The sequence below is a fragment of the Megalops cyprinoides genome, chromosome 24, assembly GCF_013368585.1.
Source record: "Megalops cyprinoides isolate fMegCyp1 chromosome 24, fMegCyp1.pri, whole genome shotgun sequence".
In the NCBI taxonomy this organism is placed as follows: Eukaryota; Metazoa; Chordata; class Actinopteri; order Elopiformes; family Megalopidae; genus Megalops; species Megalops cyprinoides.
In genome coordinates, this window is record NC_050606.1 from 8,379,700 (window position 1) to 8,393,180 (window position 13,481).

At 48.4% G+C, this 13,481-nt stretch overlaps 1 protein-coding gene across 4 annotated transcripts in view; it reads left to right on the plus strand.

Annotated features, from left to right (window-relative positions):
- Nucleotides 1-13,481, plus strand: part of LOC118770857 (rho GTPase-activating protein 21-like) — an 82,661-nt gene that overhangs the window by 25,272 nt on the left and 43,908 nt on the right. For all 4 annotated transcript variants that reach the window (XM_036518601.1, XM_036518602.1, XM_036518603.1 and 1 more), the window contains exons 3-4: nt 8,841-9,020; nt 11,158-11,179. In XM_036518601.1, the coding sequence (XP_036374494.1) occupies nt 8,841-9,020; nt 11,158-11,179 (202 nt within the window). The remainder of the gene's footprint in view (nt 1-8,840; nt 9,021-11,157; nt 11,180-13,481) is intronic.

Sequence of the window (13,481 nt, forward strand, 5' to 3'; positions counted from 1 at the left end):
CCCCATTATGTAGTTGTGAAAATGGGACATGCAGCTGATATGTGCCAGATGCACTGGACTGTGAGAACAGAAGCAGCTGGGTGTTCATTTCTTTCTTTCTTTTAACTTCCCTCCCCCGTCTGCTAACTTGACAGTGCATTTACTGTAAAACTGAACATACAGAGAAACAACACCAATAAGAAACACAAATTTAGCACAAGCAGCTACGCTGTCAGTAACGAGTACAAAATTTAAATAAGGAAGTTAACTACAATAACATAGTTGTCAGCGAACTTGTAACTGGCTTTTCCTGCTTGTAAACTTCGCATGTTTTGTTAGGAAGTGGAGGTGTGGTCTTGTCACAATTATCCAGCCTCCCCTCCTCACCCCAGCCCAGCGGTCAGCTGCTCTGACAGGGAGAGTAACCACATCTGCCCGATCAACCACACGGTAACCGCATCAGTGCCGAAAAGCTTATGGACCAAACGCAGGCTGCGGAAGCTACTTAATACGTGCCGTCTGTGTACTGTAGCTAAATGCCAGTCAGTACACCTCCCTCTTATCGGCTAAAGTAATTGAACAGTGTTCCATTTTTAGACCCTATTAATCTAGTTGCTGTGCGCTAAATTACATTGCTACAGAGACTTCCATCAGTTTTGCAATGCCCAATTGGATTTCTAATCACCCAGTTCCTTTCTAAAGAAGAGTGCACGAATCACCGAATGCAGAAAGTTTGGGTCCTTGGCTAGGGACTTTACGTCCAATATTTGTCTTTAGCTTTGCTTCTCTTCCTGTGTGAAAACATCTGTGCCTCGTATAAAATCTGAATGTTGAACCCAGTAAGAGGAAGTGCAGTATGCCATCTATCTGACAGTGCCAGAGTCAAACCGGTTTCACCAGCTCTCCACACTTTACATACTGTAGATGCACACTCCACTTCCTGTGTTCACTTACCTCATGAAATTGGAAACGGGACGACCCTGGAGGGGGGAAAAGCATTTTTGTGGATGTATTATATCTACAATTACCCTTAACTGCAGCTCACCTTTCCTGCTTAACTGTCAAGATAAAAATGCAGGCCCTTGTACCCTTGCTTGAGAAAGAGGGATTTTAAAAGGTGTTCTGTCGTGTGTCACGCCTGCCTTGGTTTGCATGTTTATGGTGTTCGGTTGTCAGGCAGGGATGTTAGCGCTTTTTGTTAGTTGTTGTGCCGGAGGCTACCTCCACCACAGCGATCAGGCCCTGTCTGAGGAGTGACACCCCTGCAGCTGCCATCCGCTCTGTGGCTGTTGTCTGTGTCACTCGGTCATGTGACCGACGCAGACTCCCTCAGGGGTCTCCGCTATCAGAGGCAGAGAGGGGGCCGTTTGTACCCCCGGTGTCGGGGGACGCTGCACCCGCAGTGGGGATATGCATTTTGAATAATTTCGTATTCAAATGATCCGTCGCTCCCCGGATCGAATATTTTATTAATCAAAGCCTGCTTTTTCTCCCCGAAGCGTTATGTGAAACTCCCATTTCTCTGAGCGTGTAATGACCCAGCACAAAGAAATATGCATTCGTTCACACTTCTCAGGCGGGACAATTAATATTCTCACACAATTATCCAATTTTCTGCAATGTTCATAGACTCTCCTTCATGAATATTGATGAGAAAGAATAAAATTGGATTTTACTTATATGTTTATAAACAATAATACAAATGATTCAAACTGAACAGGAAACTGGGTAGTGGTCATAGGTTAGAATGCTATTGCACCCAAAAGCCACACTCATACTCTCTCTCGTTGGTGGTCAGATTGCTTTTCTCGGTACACTCTACTGCCCTTGCTCACTTGTAAATAGCCGTTCTGATCTTGTCCTAATCACACCGGTTTGACCATACACTGTAGGGACCACTCTAGAATGATCACACCCGGTTGACCCTACGCGCAAAAGGGTTAATGTGGCCCTCTAAGGTTGTGTGTACATATAAAATCAGCATCTACATCTGTCTCCAGATTCTGAAGCTGCCTCGTGCGTGTTTTTTACCCGTTTTTGTTCATGAGTGAGAACACAACATCTTTTCCACCCTTGTATGCCTGGGTAAAGATGCAGCCTCATGCTGTACTCCTGTACTAGTGCGCCTGCCCGAAGAGGCCCTTCGTTAGGATCCCGCCCGGTTTCCTGTAGCCGGAGGGCTTCGTCATCTTGGCTCTGTCCTGTTGTTTATTTACGCTGTGAAATGCTTTATTTTCTTTGAGAGCAATTAAGATGAAAGGCTGCGACAGGCTGAATAGGCGCTGTGGTGTTGAAAAGAAATAAAGGTTCGTTTCCGTTGATACTGCACATTCCCTGTTTCTTTCAGGGTAGTGTCGCTATAGCGATTGAAGGAGATAAGGGGGGGGAACAGAGGAACTCAGGCTTTTGAAGTGAAGTAGCTTGTGCTGTATCCCTACGCCCTAAACCTTGTTTTAAAGAGCTGACAGTTTTACTGTGTCTCGATTATGGGATTACCCTGTCTCAACATGTCAGTAACTCTTCCTTCAAAAGCACACTGTTCAAAGCCATCTTTTATACTTGATTGTATCCTTCCAATTCTTTTATGACTTTGCTTTCTTTGGATTGCTTTAATATTTTGTTTTTGTGTCAATTTCTGTACACTTTCTTATTTGATGTTTAATTTTGATAGATCTGTGTTTTTGTATTTCGTTCATACTTTTGTTATTGTTTTTATATTTACTCTTATGGTTATTCACCTTTTCTTACTGTTATTCATTATTGTGTCAAAATTGTTGCTCACTTGTGTTGAATGATATTGTACTAATCCCTTTGTGTGGAGAAAGCTGTAAATGAAATGTCATTATTCTGTAACTTATAGAAAACACATGAGACTGATTGATTGCCATGGCCTTCAGATCATACGTGCATGGTGTGTGAACAGCACCCCGAGCCTGAACAGCACTGGAATAGCAGCAGCGAACATGAAAGTGTAACATGAGTAAAATGAGACTGTCTGCACCTCCAGGGTATGAGGCCTTGTCCTCATTGGCCGGCCTCCGCAGGACTGGCGTGGCGGCTTTGAACCCGTGTGTCAGAGTGGTCGTGTGTCACTCTTCGGTGTGTCATGCATGTAGCAAGTGTTCCAAGCTCGGTTTTGGGTTTCACCGCCTCACATTTAAGCCCAAGCGATGTTGTAATGTGTTAACTAGCCTCGGGCAACTCCCTCATGTGTTAAGACGATATCTGCTAGTGAAGAAGGTTTGCTTCAGTTGAAGCCGATCGTCTGCTGATGCCTTCACTTCAGGTGCGCTGACCTCAGATCAGTTTAGGGTGCCAGAATGCTTGTTGTCCGTGCTGCTTTCGGAACACAACAGACTTTGCCCTGCCAGAACACGCAGATCCTGAACTAGGATCAGTTAAAGGGGACGAACCCCTGCTGACCTTGCTAAACTCGGAACAAAACAAGCCTCCCCATGCCAAAACACAGTGGCTGATCTGTGATCAGTTTGTTAGTGTGAACTCTGCTGAGCCAGAACACAGGGGATGAGCGTGCTCGTGAATGGTTCAGTGGCCCGTACCAGTCAGTGCAGTTTAGGACATGGTGGCTGTGGGCCTGCAGCCAGACTCCTCTCTCTCCCGAAAGCGTGCCAGCGCCTGTGTTTGTGTGCGTGTTTGAGGTGTAGGCGGTGCAAACGAGGACAGAGCCACAGCGTTATAAACAAAGGTCGCTCTATCTGGATCCCTGTGGCCTAGTGGGGCAAAACTGTTTTTGTACACATGTTCATTAAGGAGACACCAAAGTTGTGTGTGTGTTTGTGTTTCTCTCGTGTGTGTCTCTGTGTGTGTGTGTGTGTGTGTGTGTGTATATATGTATAGAAAGGCTGTATTTTACATACACACATACACATTTAACAATATTCAGGGCTTCAGTTTTATCCCATGGAAATCACTCTCCACGATAGAAACCCAGTGAAGCACACAGGTGCCTGAAGTGTGACCTCAGCAGCCTGAAAGCCCCTCTCCTCTGCCTGAGCGAGCGTGCGCTCAGGTCAGCGGAGTGCAGCGGGCGCGGTGGTACCGTGCCCTCACGCTGCTCCCCTCTCTTACAGCACAGCTAACGAGACGACGAGGCGTGCCGCCTCCGCTCATGGGGGCTGTTTGTCGGCATAGTAACGGAGCTCCGCTCCATTCAAGTTCAGCTTCCTTCCGCTGGGAATTCCGTCACTTATCTGGAAACGATCGGAGACGGCGGGGCTGGTATCAGGGCTCCGTGGCCCTCATTAACCCAGACGCAGTCTCCCTTATCAGCAGCATCCAGCCTTACACTGATCACACCAGCCATGCTAATGCTCACACAGCTGTGCTCAGCTTCAGCACCGGTGAGACTTCTTTCACTTTCAAACGTGGTTGAACAATTAAAACTTTAAAAAATCGTTCAGTGGTATTGAAAAATAAAATTTAATTTTTCAAAAGGATTTGCACACTTTGCAATCTGAACAGATGGAGATTGGTCATATTTGAGCTGTGCTGGTGTCAGTAGTCAATGGCTGACTGAGTAAATGAAGCATTTATTTTATTGGGGTAGGTAAGTAGCACAGTGGTAAAGAGCAGAGCTCATAACGAAATGGTTGCTGGTTTGATTCCCCACTGGGTAACTGCTGCTGTACCCTTGGGCAAGGTACTTAACCCAGAATTGCCTCAGTAAAAACATCCAGCTGTATAAATGGATGATATGTAAAATTGTAAGCTATGCAACTTGCTCTGGATAATAGTGTCTGCTAAATGATAATAATGTAATGTAGTCTAATGTAATTTGCAGTTCTAATTTTGTGATCTCTTGTAATGTTATCCCTTAACCCTGGTTAAGGTTGGGTTGCAAAATCATGTCCCCGACACCACAGATTCTCAGCCTTTGAACTCTTTGGCTTCAGCTGCTTGCATAGTACTACACAGCGCGTCTGGCCAGAGCTTGTTCCGTCCGGCAGCTGTGCCTGAAACGGCGGGTCCGGTGTGCAGGGTGTTAGGAGGAGCTCACCCCGCGCCGAGTCCTCGTCTTACGTAACGCTGTGGGAGGCGGACAGGGCTCGTGGGGCCCTTTCCATGCTGCTGAAGACGGAGCTGGAGTGGCCCAACAGTCCAGACTGTTTCCACATCTCAGAGTTCAGGGCTGCGGCCAGGAAGGAGCAGCCCGTTACTGAGCCAGTGGCTGATATGAGCAGGGATCAGGGCGTGGAAGTGAAGGAGGAGCAGCAACTGCTGCTGCTCCTGTTAGGGTTAAAAGAGGGAGAGGGAGGCTGGAACACACCCAGGAGTGTGTGTGTGTGTGTGTGTGTGTGTGTGTGTGTGTGTGTGTGTGTGTGTGTGTGTGTGTGTGTGTGTGTGTGTGTGTGTGTGTGTCTCTGTGTGTTCCCAAGCTGGTGCTTTTTAAAGCACTCACGGTGTCCAGTAAGTGCTGCTGATGATCTGTGGGAAGCTGGACAGAGAGGAGGTCCCCATGACTGCTCACTGAGGGACAAGGTGGTGAGGTCAGAGGTGGTTGGAGACAGCCAGCAACAACCAGACAGCTCGGGACAGACGTGACCCTCACCCCAACATGGTGGGCCTCACCCTGTCCCTTGAAGGACAGTCTGCTGCGGGTTGCAGTTCCTGGACAAGCTGCACCAGGGATATGTGCAGCATGGTTTTCTGTGCTGTGCTGTTTTATGGTGTTGCACTATAAGCTGAAACTGTTGGGGCAGCGGCTTTATTGTGTGTCAAGATGCAGCGGCTCTCCTCAAAGTAGGACCTACACAGTAAAGTTGAGTTAAACGAAATCCCAGAGCGACTGAAGGTCAGCTCTTCTGCTTTATGTCACTTTCCTGAGGTCATCATTTTGTTTTGTATAGCACATGATTATGGCTATTTTTAGGACATTGCGTGTTAAAATTGCAAAATGACTTTCTTGTGAAACCTGAATTACCTATTGGGTCTATTTCTGTTGCGGTACACTCCAGAGGCGTTGCTGTTGTAGAAACCGCCGGGGCCGTTTGCAGGAAACTATGAGGAGTCGATTTAAAGATGTAACCACGGTGACACCACAGAGTTTCCTATTTTTCTAGTGAGTAATTCGCTGAGCGGGATCACATGGTCTTTTGCAGCGTTCCTCGGAGGAAGGCGTGGGCCGCCGCTGGCCAGGCGTGAGTCAGAGAGGGCTAAATGCGGCCCGCGGGGAGAGCTGGCAGGTACACAGCGCAGCGACGCGGCTGGCGTGCTTTAGCGCGAGACTGTGAGCCGCGCGGCGCAGCCGGAGGATCCCCGCGGGAACGGCGGGGAGGCGCGAGGGCTATAAATACAGTGTAAACAGAGCGTCGGGCCCGGGGTGTTAGCGCCCTGCGCAGAAAGGCGGGCGCGGAATGCGGGGCTATTTTTGGACCCCCGTGAGGCTCCCAACTTTGTGAATGGAACAGCTTCACCAGGACCTTACACTTGTTTTTTTTTTTTTTTCTTTTTTACACCTACAAACTACAACAAATTATGTTTTCCTAAGACCTCTCCCTACTTTTGTGCTTTCTTACTAATGTCCTGTTAGCTGTTTGTTGCCCTGGGTAATGTAGTCCACCAAATAAATATGTTTACAGGTTTCCTTATTTTATCGCCTGTTGCCACAGCAGAACCGATGCGGACATTCAGCGCCTTTTGCACGAAGGGACGGAAGCACATCTGCTATAATGGAATTCATCATGTTCTATTTTAAAGGGCGATGGGGCTGGACACAATGCATTCGCACACGTTGGGTCCATTGGCGGGGATATTGTGTGGCACGGATGTTTATCTTGCCTGCTGTATGACTCAGCTTCGTGCTAAATGGAAATGGCTGTGTGCCCCTGGTGGAAGGGAGTGAAGGGAGTGGCAGGACCTTACGAAGGGGGGGGGTGTGTCAGTAACCAGCCATATGGCTGTGGAGTGCCTTTCATATGCAGCGTGGCCACAAACACAGATTTCACATGTACAAGTGAGTATATACAATATACAAGTGGGGCTCAGTGCTCAGACATCCGTATTAGTACTACACGTATTATTGGCATTTAGCAAATGCTCTTATCCAGATTTCCATAGGTTATGATTTTTTACGCTACCCATTTATACAGCTGGATATTTTGTGAGGCAGTTCTGGGTTAAGTACCTTGCCCAAGGGTACAACAGCAGTGCCCCAGTGGGGAATCGAACCGACAACCTTACAAGTCCTGCTCCCTAACCACTATGCTACACTGCCGCCCCTATGTACAGACACATATGCATGAGATAGTATTTACATTTATTCATTTGGCAGACGCTTTTATCCAAAGCGACTTACATAGGTTACAGTTCTGTACAATGTTATCCATTTATACAGCTGAGACAACTGTGGGTTGAGTTCCTTGCCCAAGGGTACAGCAGCAGTGTCCCAGCGAGGATCGAACCGGCAACCTTTCGGTTACAAGTCCTGCTCCTTAGCCATTGTGCTACACTGCCACCCAGCAGACAGGCTTTGGGGCTCACGTTGCAGCATTGTGATTTTGTAATGTTTTTATGGCCCTGCTCTCCTCCAGTAGTTTGACTCAGAGTTTCCCCCTCAGCGTCGTCAGGCTCGCTCGGGGCCACGGCGCTGAGCGTTTCCAGTCCCGGGTCAGAGTGACATCATCGCAGCGCGTTCTGTTAAACCCAGCCCACTCTCCAGAGAGCGGCACAGCTGTGGGCCAGTGGGAGAGGCAGGGTCTGTCTGCATGTGGAAAAGGAAAATATAAATATATATGTGTGTGTGTCGTCTCACATCCTGCTGATATGAGGAAGTTGGAATTGGAGTGAATCAGATCGAGTGGAGGTGATGTGGGAATTTCAGCCAACCTCTGATGTGGGTGAGGTGCTACACGTGCCAGTGGCTGTTTAATGGAATGGCAAGAGTACACACACACACACTGTGTGTGTATGTTGTGTGTATTGTGTGTGTGTGTGTGTGTTTGTGTGTGTGTGTGTGTGTGTGTGTGTGTGTGTGTGATGTATGCACTCACTAGGTTGAGAAAACAGATGTAAATGCCGACCAGATTGTCAAGGGAGATGAGTCTTTCTGTCTTTCTGTGCTGTCTGAGCCAACGTGCGTGTTTACCTGTCCATTAGTCTGCTTGTACTGGCCCAGCTGAAGAAGGGGTCTGGGAGCGTGTGTGTGTGAGTGCGCGCACATGCGGCAGGCACTGCGCGTGTCTTTGTGAGTGCACCGGGCAGGTTGAAGCTGGGGGACCACTGAGAGACAGTGTGTCAGCCTCGGCTCTAACAGTTACAGTCACCGGGAGAGTCCAGCGAGCCTCGCACTGAATTACTGCATTCCCCTCAAAAATACTCAGTAATCGCATGAGCCGTTTCTGTTAGTCACCGTGCGGTGATGTAAGCTGTCTCAGTTGATTTATAAAATGGGCTGCCTCAGAGAAGTGAGCAGGTGAGAGGGAAATTGTGCATCACGCTGCCTGGGCTCTGGTCTCTTAGTGTGGAGCCCTATGGCAGCACACAAACCCAGCTGCCTGAAAGCGCGGTAATAAACTGTCATGGTCTATCTGTTTATTCACTTCTTTACCTTCAAACTTCCATGCAAGGAGTGAACTTCCTTCGCAGCCTGCCTCTGGGAATCACTGTAGACTTTACTTGGCCTTTGCAGTGCCACTGAAAAGAGACATTATTCTGCGTAAACATTTTATCTAGGCCTATTATGTGTGAAAATAGTGTTTTCCCCGTCAGGGCAATATTGTTTATTCCCCACAGAACAAGAGAGCGCTTTGAGGAAGACACTGGCTCCGGTTCAGTGTGCTGAGTGACCCCGGGCCGCCCTCCCCATTCTGACTGCTCCGCGTCTCCCCCTCTCTCTCCCACAGGCCAAACAGACGGACGGGAGGCCGAGGTGCGAGGGCATGTCCCCCGGGGGCGAGGAGGAGCCCTTCTCCTGGCCCGGGCCCAAGGTGCTCCACCTGGCCCGCACCCCGCAGGGGTTCGGCTTCACCCTGCGCCACTTCATCGTCTACCCACCGGAGTCCGCCGTCCACTCCTCCCTCAAGGTGAGGCTGCGCCGGCTGTGTTTCGCGTGGGGGGGGGTTTCATGTGATTTCTCCCAGCATGCATTGCTGCCCCCAGTCAAAATCAAACTAAACAGGCCAATGTCAGTTGCTTTTCAAGATGTGAAGCAGAATTTAAAATACGAGACACACAGTAGATGCATGCTGATATGTATTGGAACTCGCACTAATAGATTTTGGCAAGTGAGCATGCAGATTCACACGGTTTTGACTTGCTTGACTTTGCTTGGCATGGTTCCAGCTTCAGTTAGTCAAGTCAGAACTGTAGAAACATAAATTTGTTTGGTTACCTAATGAAAATGACTCATTGATAGCTTGGTATCAGGGTGCTAATACTATGTATTCTTTCACATCAGTATTCCTGGTGAAATATGGAGTTCAATGTCAGTGATGACTTAGCCTAACTTTTTTTTCTCAAGGTTAAGATGATGAACACAGTAACAGCGTACTTGTTTGGGGAAAATAATGGTAATATAAGAAATACTTTGGAGGGAACTAGGCATGGTTCAGGTTAGAAATACACCCAAGAACAGCCACCTGCAAATGGGGCTCTGTATTTATGGAAATGTATGGGATGAAATGAAGCATGAATGGAGAAATAAAATAGTAAGGGAAACGCTGAGGTCATGGTTAAAGAGGAGTGTCTTCAGGAAAAGACAGGAGGCTGGAGCAGGCTGCAGTTGTGATGTAGGTAGTCAGAACCTCCTGCCGCCAGGGAGCTAGAGAAGACAGAGATGGAGATTCAACAGCAGCACATGGAGGAGATGGAGGGGCTAGCTTAGTGCTAGACGGTGACCTCAGCGAAGGTGGAGGTTTGCGTGAGGGGATTTTTCCCTGTTTTTTGATGCCTCTGAAACACCCGTCTCCACTCAGAAGGAATGATCCACCTTAGGAAAAACAGCGCTGTTACACTCCAAAAGAAAGAAAGGCCTTTGTGAATGTTGCTCCTGGGATGCTGGTCCTCAGAACGTAATTCTTCCCTCAGCCGTTGTCATTGTGAAATGTTCCAGCTCTGCAATTTGAGAGGGCTTTACCCCAAGGGCCCTCACGCAGTCTGACGTGACAAATTGTGTTTTAGAAACGCGTTGTTTTCCGTGTCATTTTTTTTTCACCTCCCTTTGTAACGGTGTTCAAACGCTGAACCTGAATGCTGCAGGATTTCCTAAAACACTTCCATATGGTATTCTGAGGCGCTGGTGGGACTTCAGCTTATATCAGCTCTGAGAGATATTAAAAGTAAATGACGTAACCAAGGTACAGCACAAAGAGTTCAACGCGTGTCTTCAAATGGGAGATTTGGAAGGATTCCCTTGGTAAACATCGAGGTAACTGGTGGCAGTTACATAGCTTTAATAATCAGGGATTCAATTCAAAACGGAGATGTTGAAGATCATACTTGGTTTTGCTGTGGGATTGAGCTTTAAATTAACATCCTGTTTACACCTTCTGGAGAGCTGGTTTGAACTTCCTGCTGTTTTCTTCTGCATGACTGTCCCAGCTTATTGCTGCAGTCCGCATCTTCAGAAGCAGCAGTGTGTTTCTAAAAGTGATAAGGTTTTCTCATGACAGAATCAGCAACAATACAAGGATGTTGTGTATGTCAACATTCACCTTAAACGTGTCTTAAGGAAAGTGTCTTGCACATATTCAGTTTTTACAGAATGGCAGTGAAGTAAATCGGTTTCTTTTCCCCTAGAAGTGATGAGCACAGCGTTGTCATTGTAACAGCAGTCGACAAGATCTTCGAAATTCACAGAGACGCTTAGTTAAAAAGGAGTTAAAAGTCTGGCCGTCACAGTCTGCCTGCTGCACAGAAACAGCTGAGTGCCTTTGGACATGTGGGTGCCCCCGCGGTGGCTGGGGGGATGCTGTGCTGTTTAAAATCAGTGGGAAATCAAGGGGCTGGCAGAGCCTCAGAGATCATGTGATCGGATCAGGGCACACATGGTTAGTCAGGGAGAAGTTCATAGCAAAGAACTACATCTGCATTATGCACACCAATAGAATATGGGACCACCCAAAGATAATGCTGCAAGTTAAACTAAGAGAACGAACTGGAACACATTTGTTTGTTGCTTGACTTCCGTCCCCACGCTCACTCATTTTTCCTCTCTTTCAGGATGAAGACAACAGCGGCAGAGGTAAGCTGTTCGACTCCACTCTCATAAACACTGTGTAGATACTCAGAAGCTGACATAGCTTTAGTAACGTGAGTGCTGACAGAACTGTCTTGTGTTGAGTGGTTTGCTGGTTAGCGGTGTACCGCGGTATCTGCGGGGAGGTGTTGGACGGTTCTGTTGTGGTTCGGTGCAGGAAAGCGCTGTGCTTTGTGGGAGCGGTCTGAGTGGCTCAGTAACTCCCCCCACAGCTGGCTACTGTCAGGACTGGCACAGCGTGATGCTGGCTGCCCTGTCCTTCTGCTCCTAATCCAGGGAGCTGGCCTCTCTTATTTTGGCTTCCGTTCAACCCATACCAAAGCCTGCTGATTCTCTGTCTTGGGGATGTTTCTCCAGCTGTGGGCTTATGTGTTTCCAGCAGCTGTTCCAGGATCAGTCTGTCCGCAAATCCGAGCCCCAGATGGTATGGGCTAAAGGTGGATGCTGACCCAGGATCAGCGTTTGATAGGGAATCTAACCACAGTCTTCTTCTCCAGCCTCCATCAATCCTGCATGCTTATGGTGCACCAGATCCCAGGGGCTTAGCCTCTTCTAGCTCTTAATTCGTCTGTCTCCATCCAATCAGAATCAGCCGCTTTCCTTCCAGCTCTAAAGGAGACCCTCCTGGCTCCTCTCGGGGAAGCTCTGGGGTGTGTAGAAAGGGCAGCTTTTTTTAATTTAAAGTGATGACTGCACGATTGGGACAGTCACGTTAATTGCGCGACACCAGATGTCTCCCTTCTTGTGTTTGTTTTTCCTGTGGTAGTGCAGGGTAGCGCGCGTGAGATTGGCCAGGGCGCCACAAGAGCGCCGCATTAATTTGGCTGCAGCTGGCTTTGTCACGTCCTTCGCCAGATCCGTTGCTGAGGCCACTGACTCCTCCAGTGTCCGCCTGATTACCAAGCTGTGCTCAGTTTCCACACCACTATTCATTGTGTTCTCTTTGAAGACGTTTCTGTAAGCCCTTGCCCAATACCCAGTCCCAGCCCCCAACAGTGCTGAGAATAACAGGCCACCAGCTGGAACCAGGCTGACTCGCTATACCCCTTTTCCACTGTAGCACTGGCACCAGGCTAGCTCACTGTACCCCTTTTCCACTGTAGTGCTGGCACCAGGCTAGCTCACTGTACCCCTTTTCCACTGTAGTGCTGACACCAGGCTAGCTCACTGTACCCCTTTTCCACTGTAGTAGTGGAACCAGGCTAGCTCGTGTATGGCACTTTTTTCACTGTAGAGCTGGAACCAGGCTGGCTTGATTACACCCCCTTCTTCATGGAGTCAGAATGGCTTGGTTAAGGCTCTGTCTCATGCTAGCTCAAGCTGCCAGTGTTAGTGGTGCTGTTGTGCTAACATGCGTGCTGTGGGCGGAGGTGAAACGCTGCATATTTATGTTGCCTCCTTTGGCACCTGCTGTAAAACCCAAGGAGATGAGCATGGAAGGGAGCGTGCCGTTGTCTCTGATCCCTGAGTCACCCAGACCGACAGGGAACTGGTGCAGGAAAATGCTCGGACCTGCACTTGCCAGACAGTGGTCTTCGTCAGGACATGGGAGAGTGTACTATGTAACCTCATACACCGCATGCAGCACTGGTAGTGCAGTGGAAAAGCAGTAGTTCTGGAATGGGTCAGCCAGCTTTGCTAGCACACTAGCCTGGTTCCAGCCATACCTGGGAAGGAGATATAAGTCAGTTTTCTTCCTACCAGGAAGAAAAAGGCACATCATGAATCCTGATGGATGTTCAGTAAGCCGGGTCACTGAAATGCCTGAGGGTTTGGTTCAGGTTCTGAGAAGCAGTTAAAACATTGAGACTAATGGATAGCTACACCGGCTGCAGCTCTTTCTGCTCTTGGGAGAGGAGGCTGCATTGAGTAGGGCTCGTCCCTCTGCTAAACCTGTGATCAGGGCGTGGGGTATTAACACTGGCCCCATTCACCTGCACACATGTGTCGCACCTCTCTCACCGCATTGTGCCTTTGCTTTTACCGATATTGAGGCATAGGCTGAGGCAGTGGCCCTGTGGGCGATTGTGGCTGATGATGGACTTTGGTTATGCCAGGCTTTCATTATCAAGCCTCGTCCGCTCATGCACACGGGCCTGTGTTTGACATGTTGTATATATTTTGCTTTGAAATTTGTTAGCAATGGGAAGCAGAAGTGAGTTAGCCGGTTAGTTCTAGAACGCCTCTTGTGTAATAGGCATGTTGACCCCGTGCGAGTGGTAAACAGGCGTGAAATGATGTCATGAGAGGGAAAAGCCAGTCTGAGATTGATTTGGGGGCGGATCTG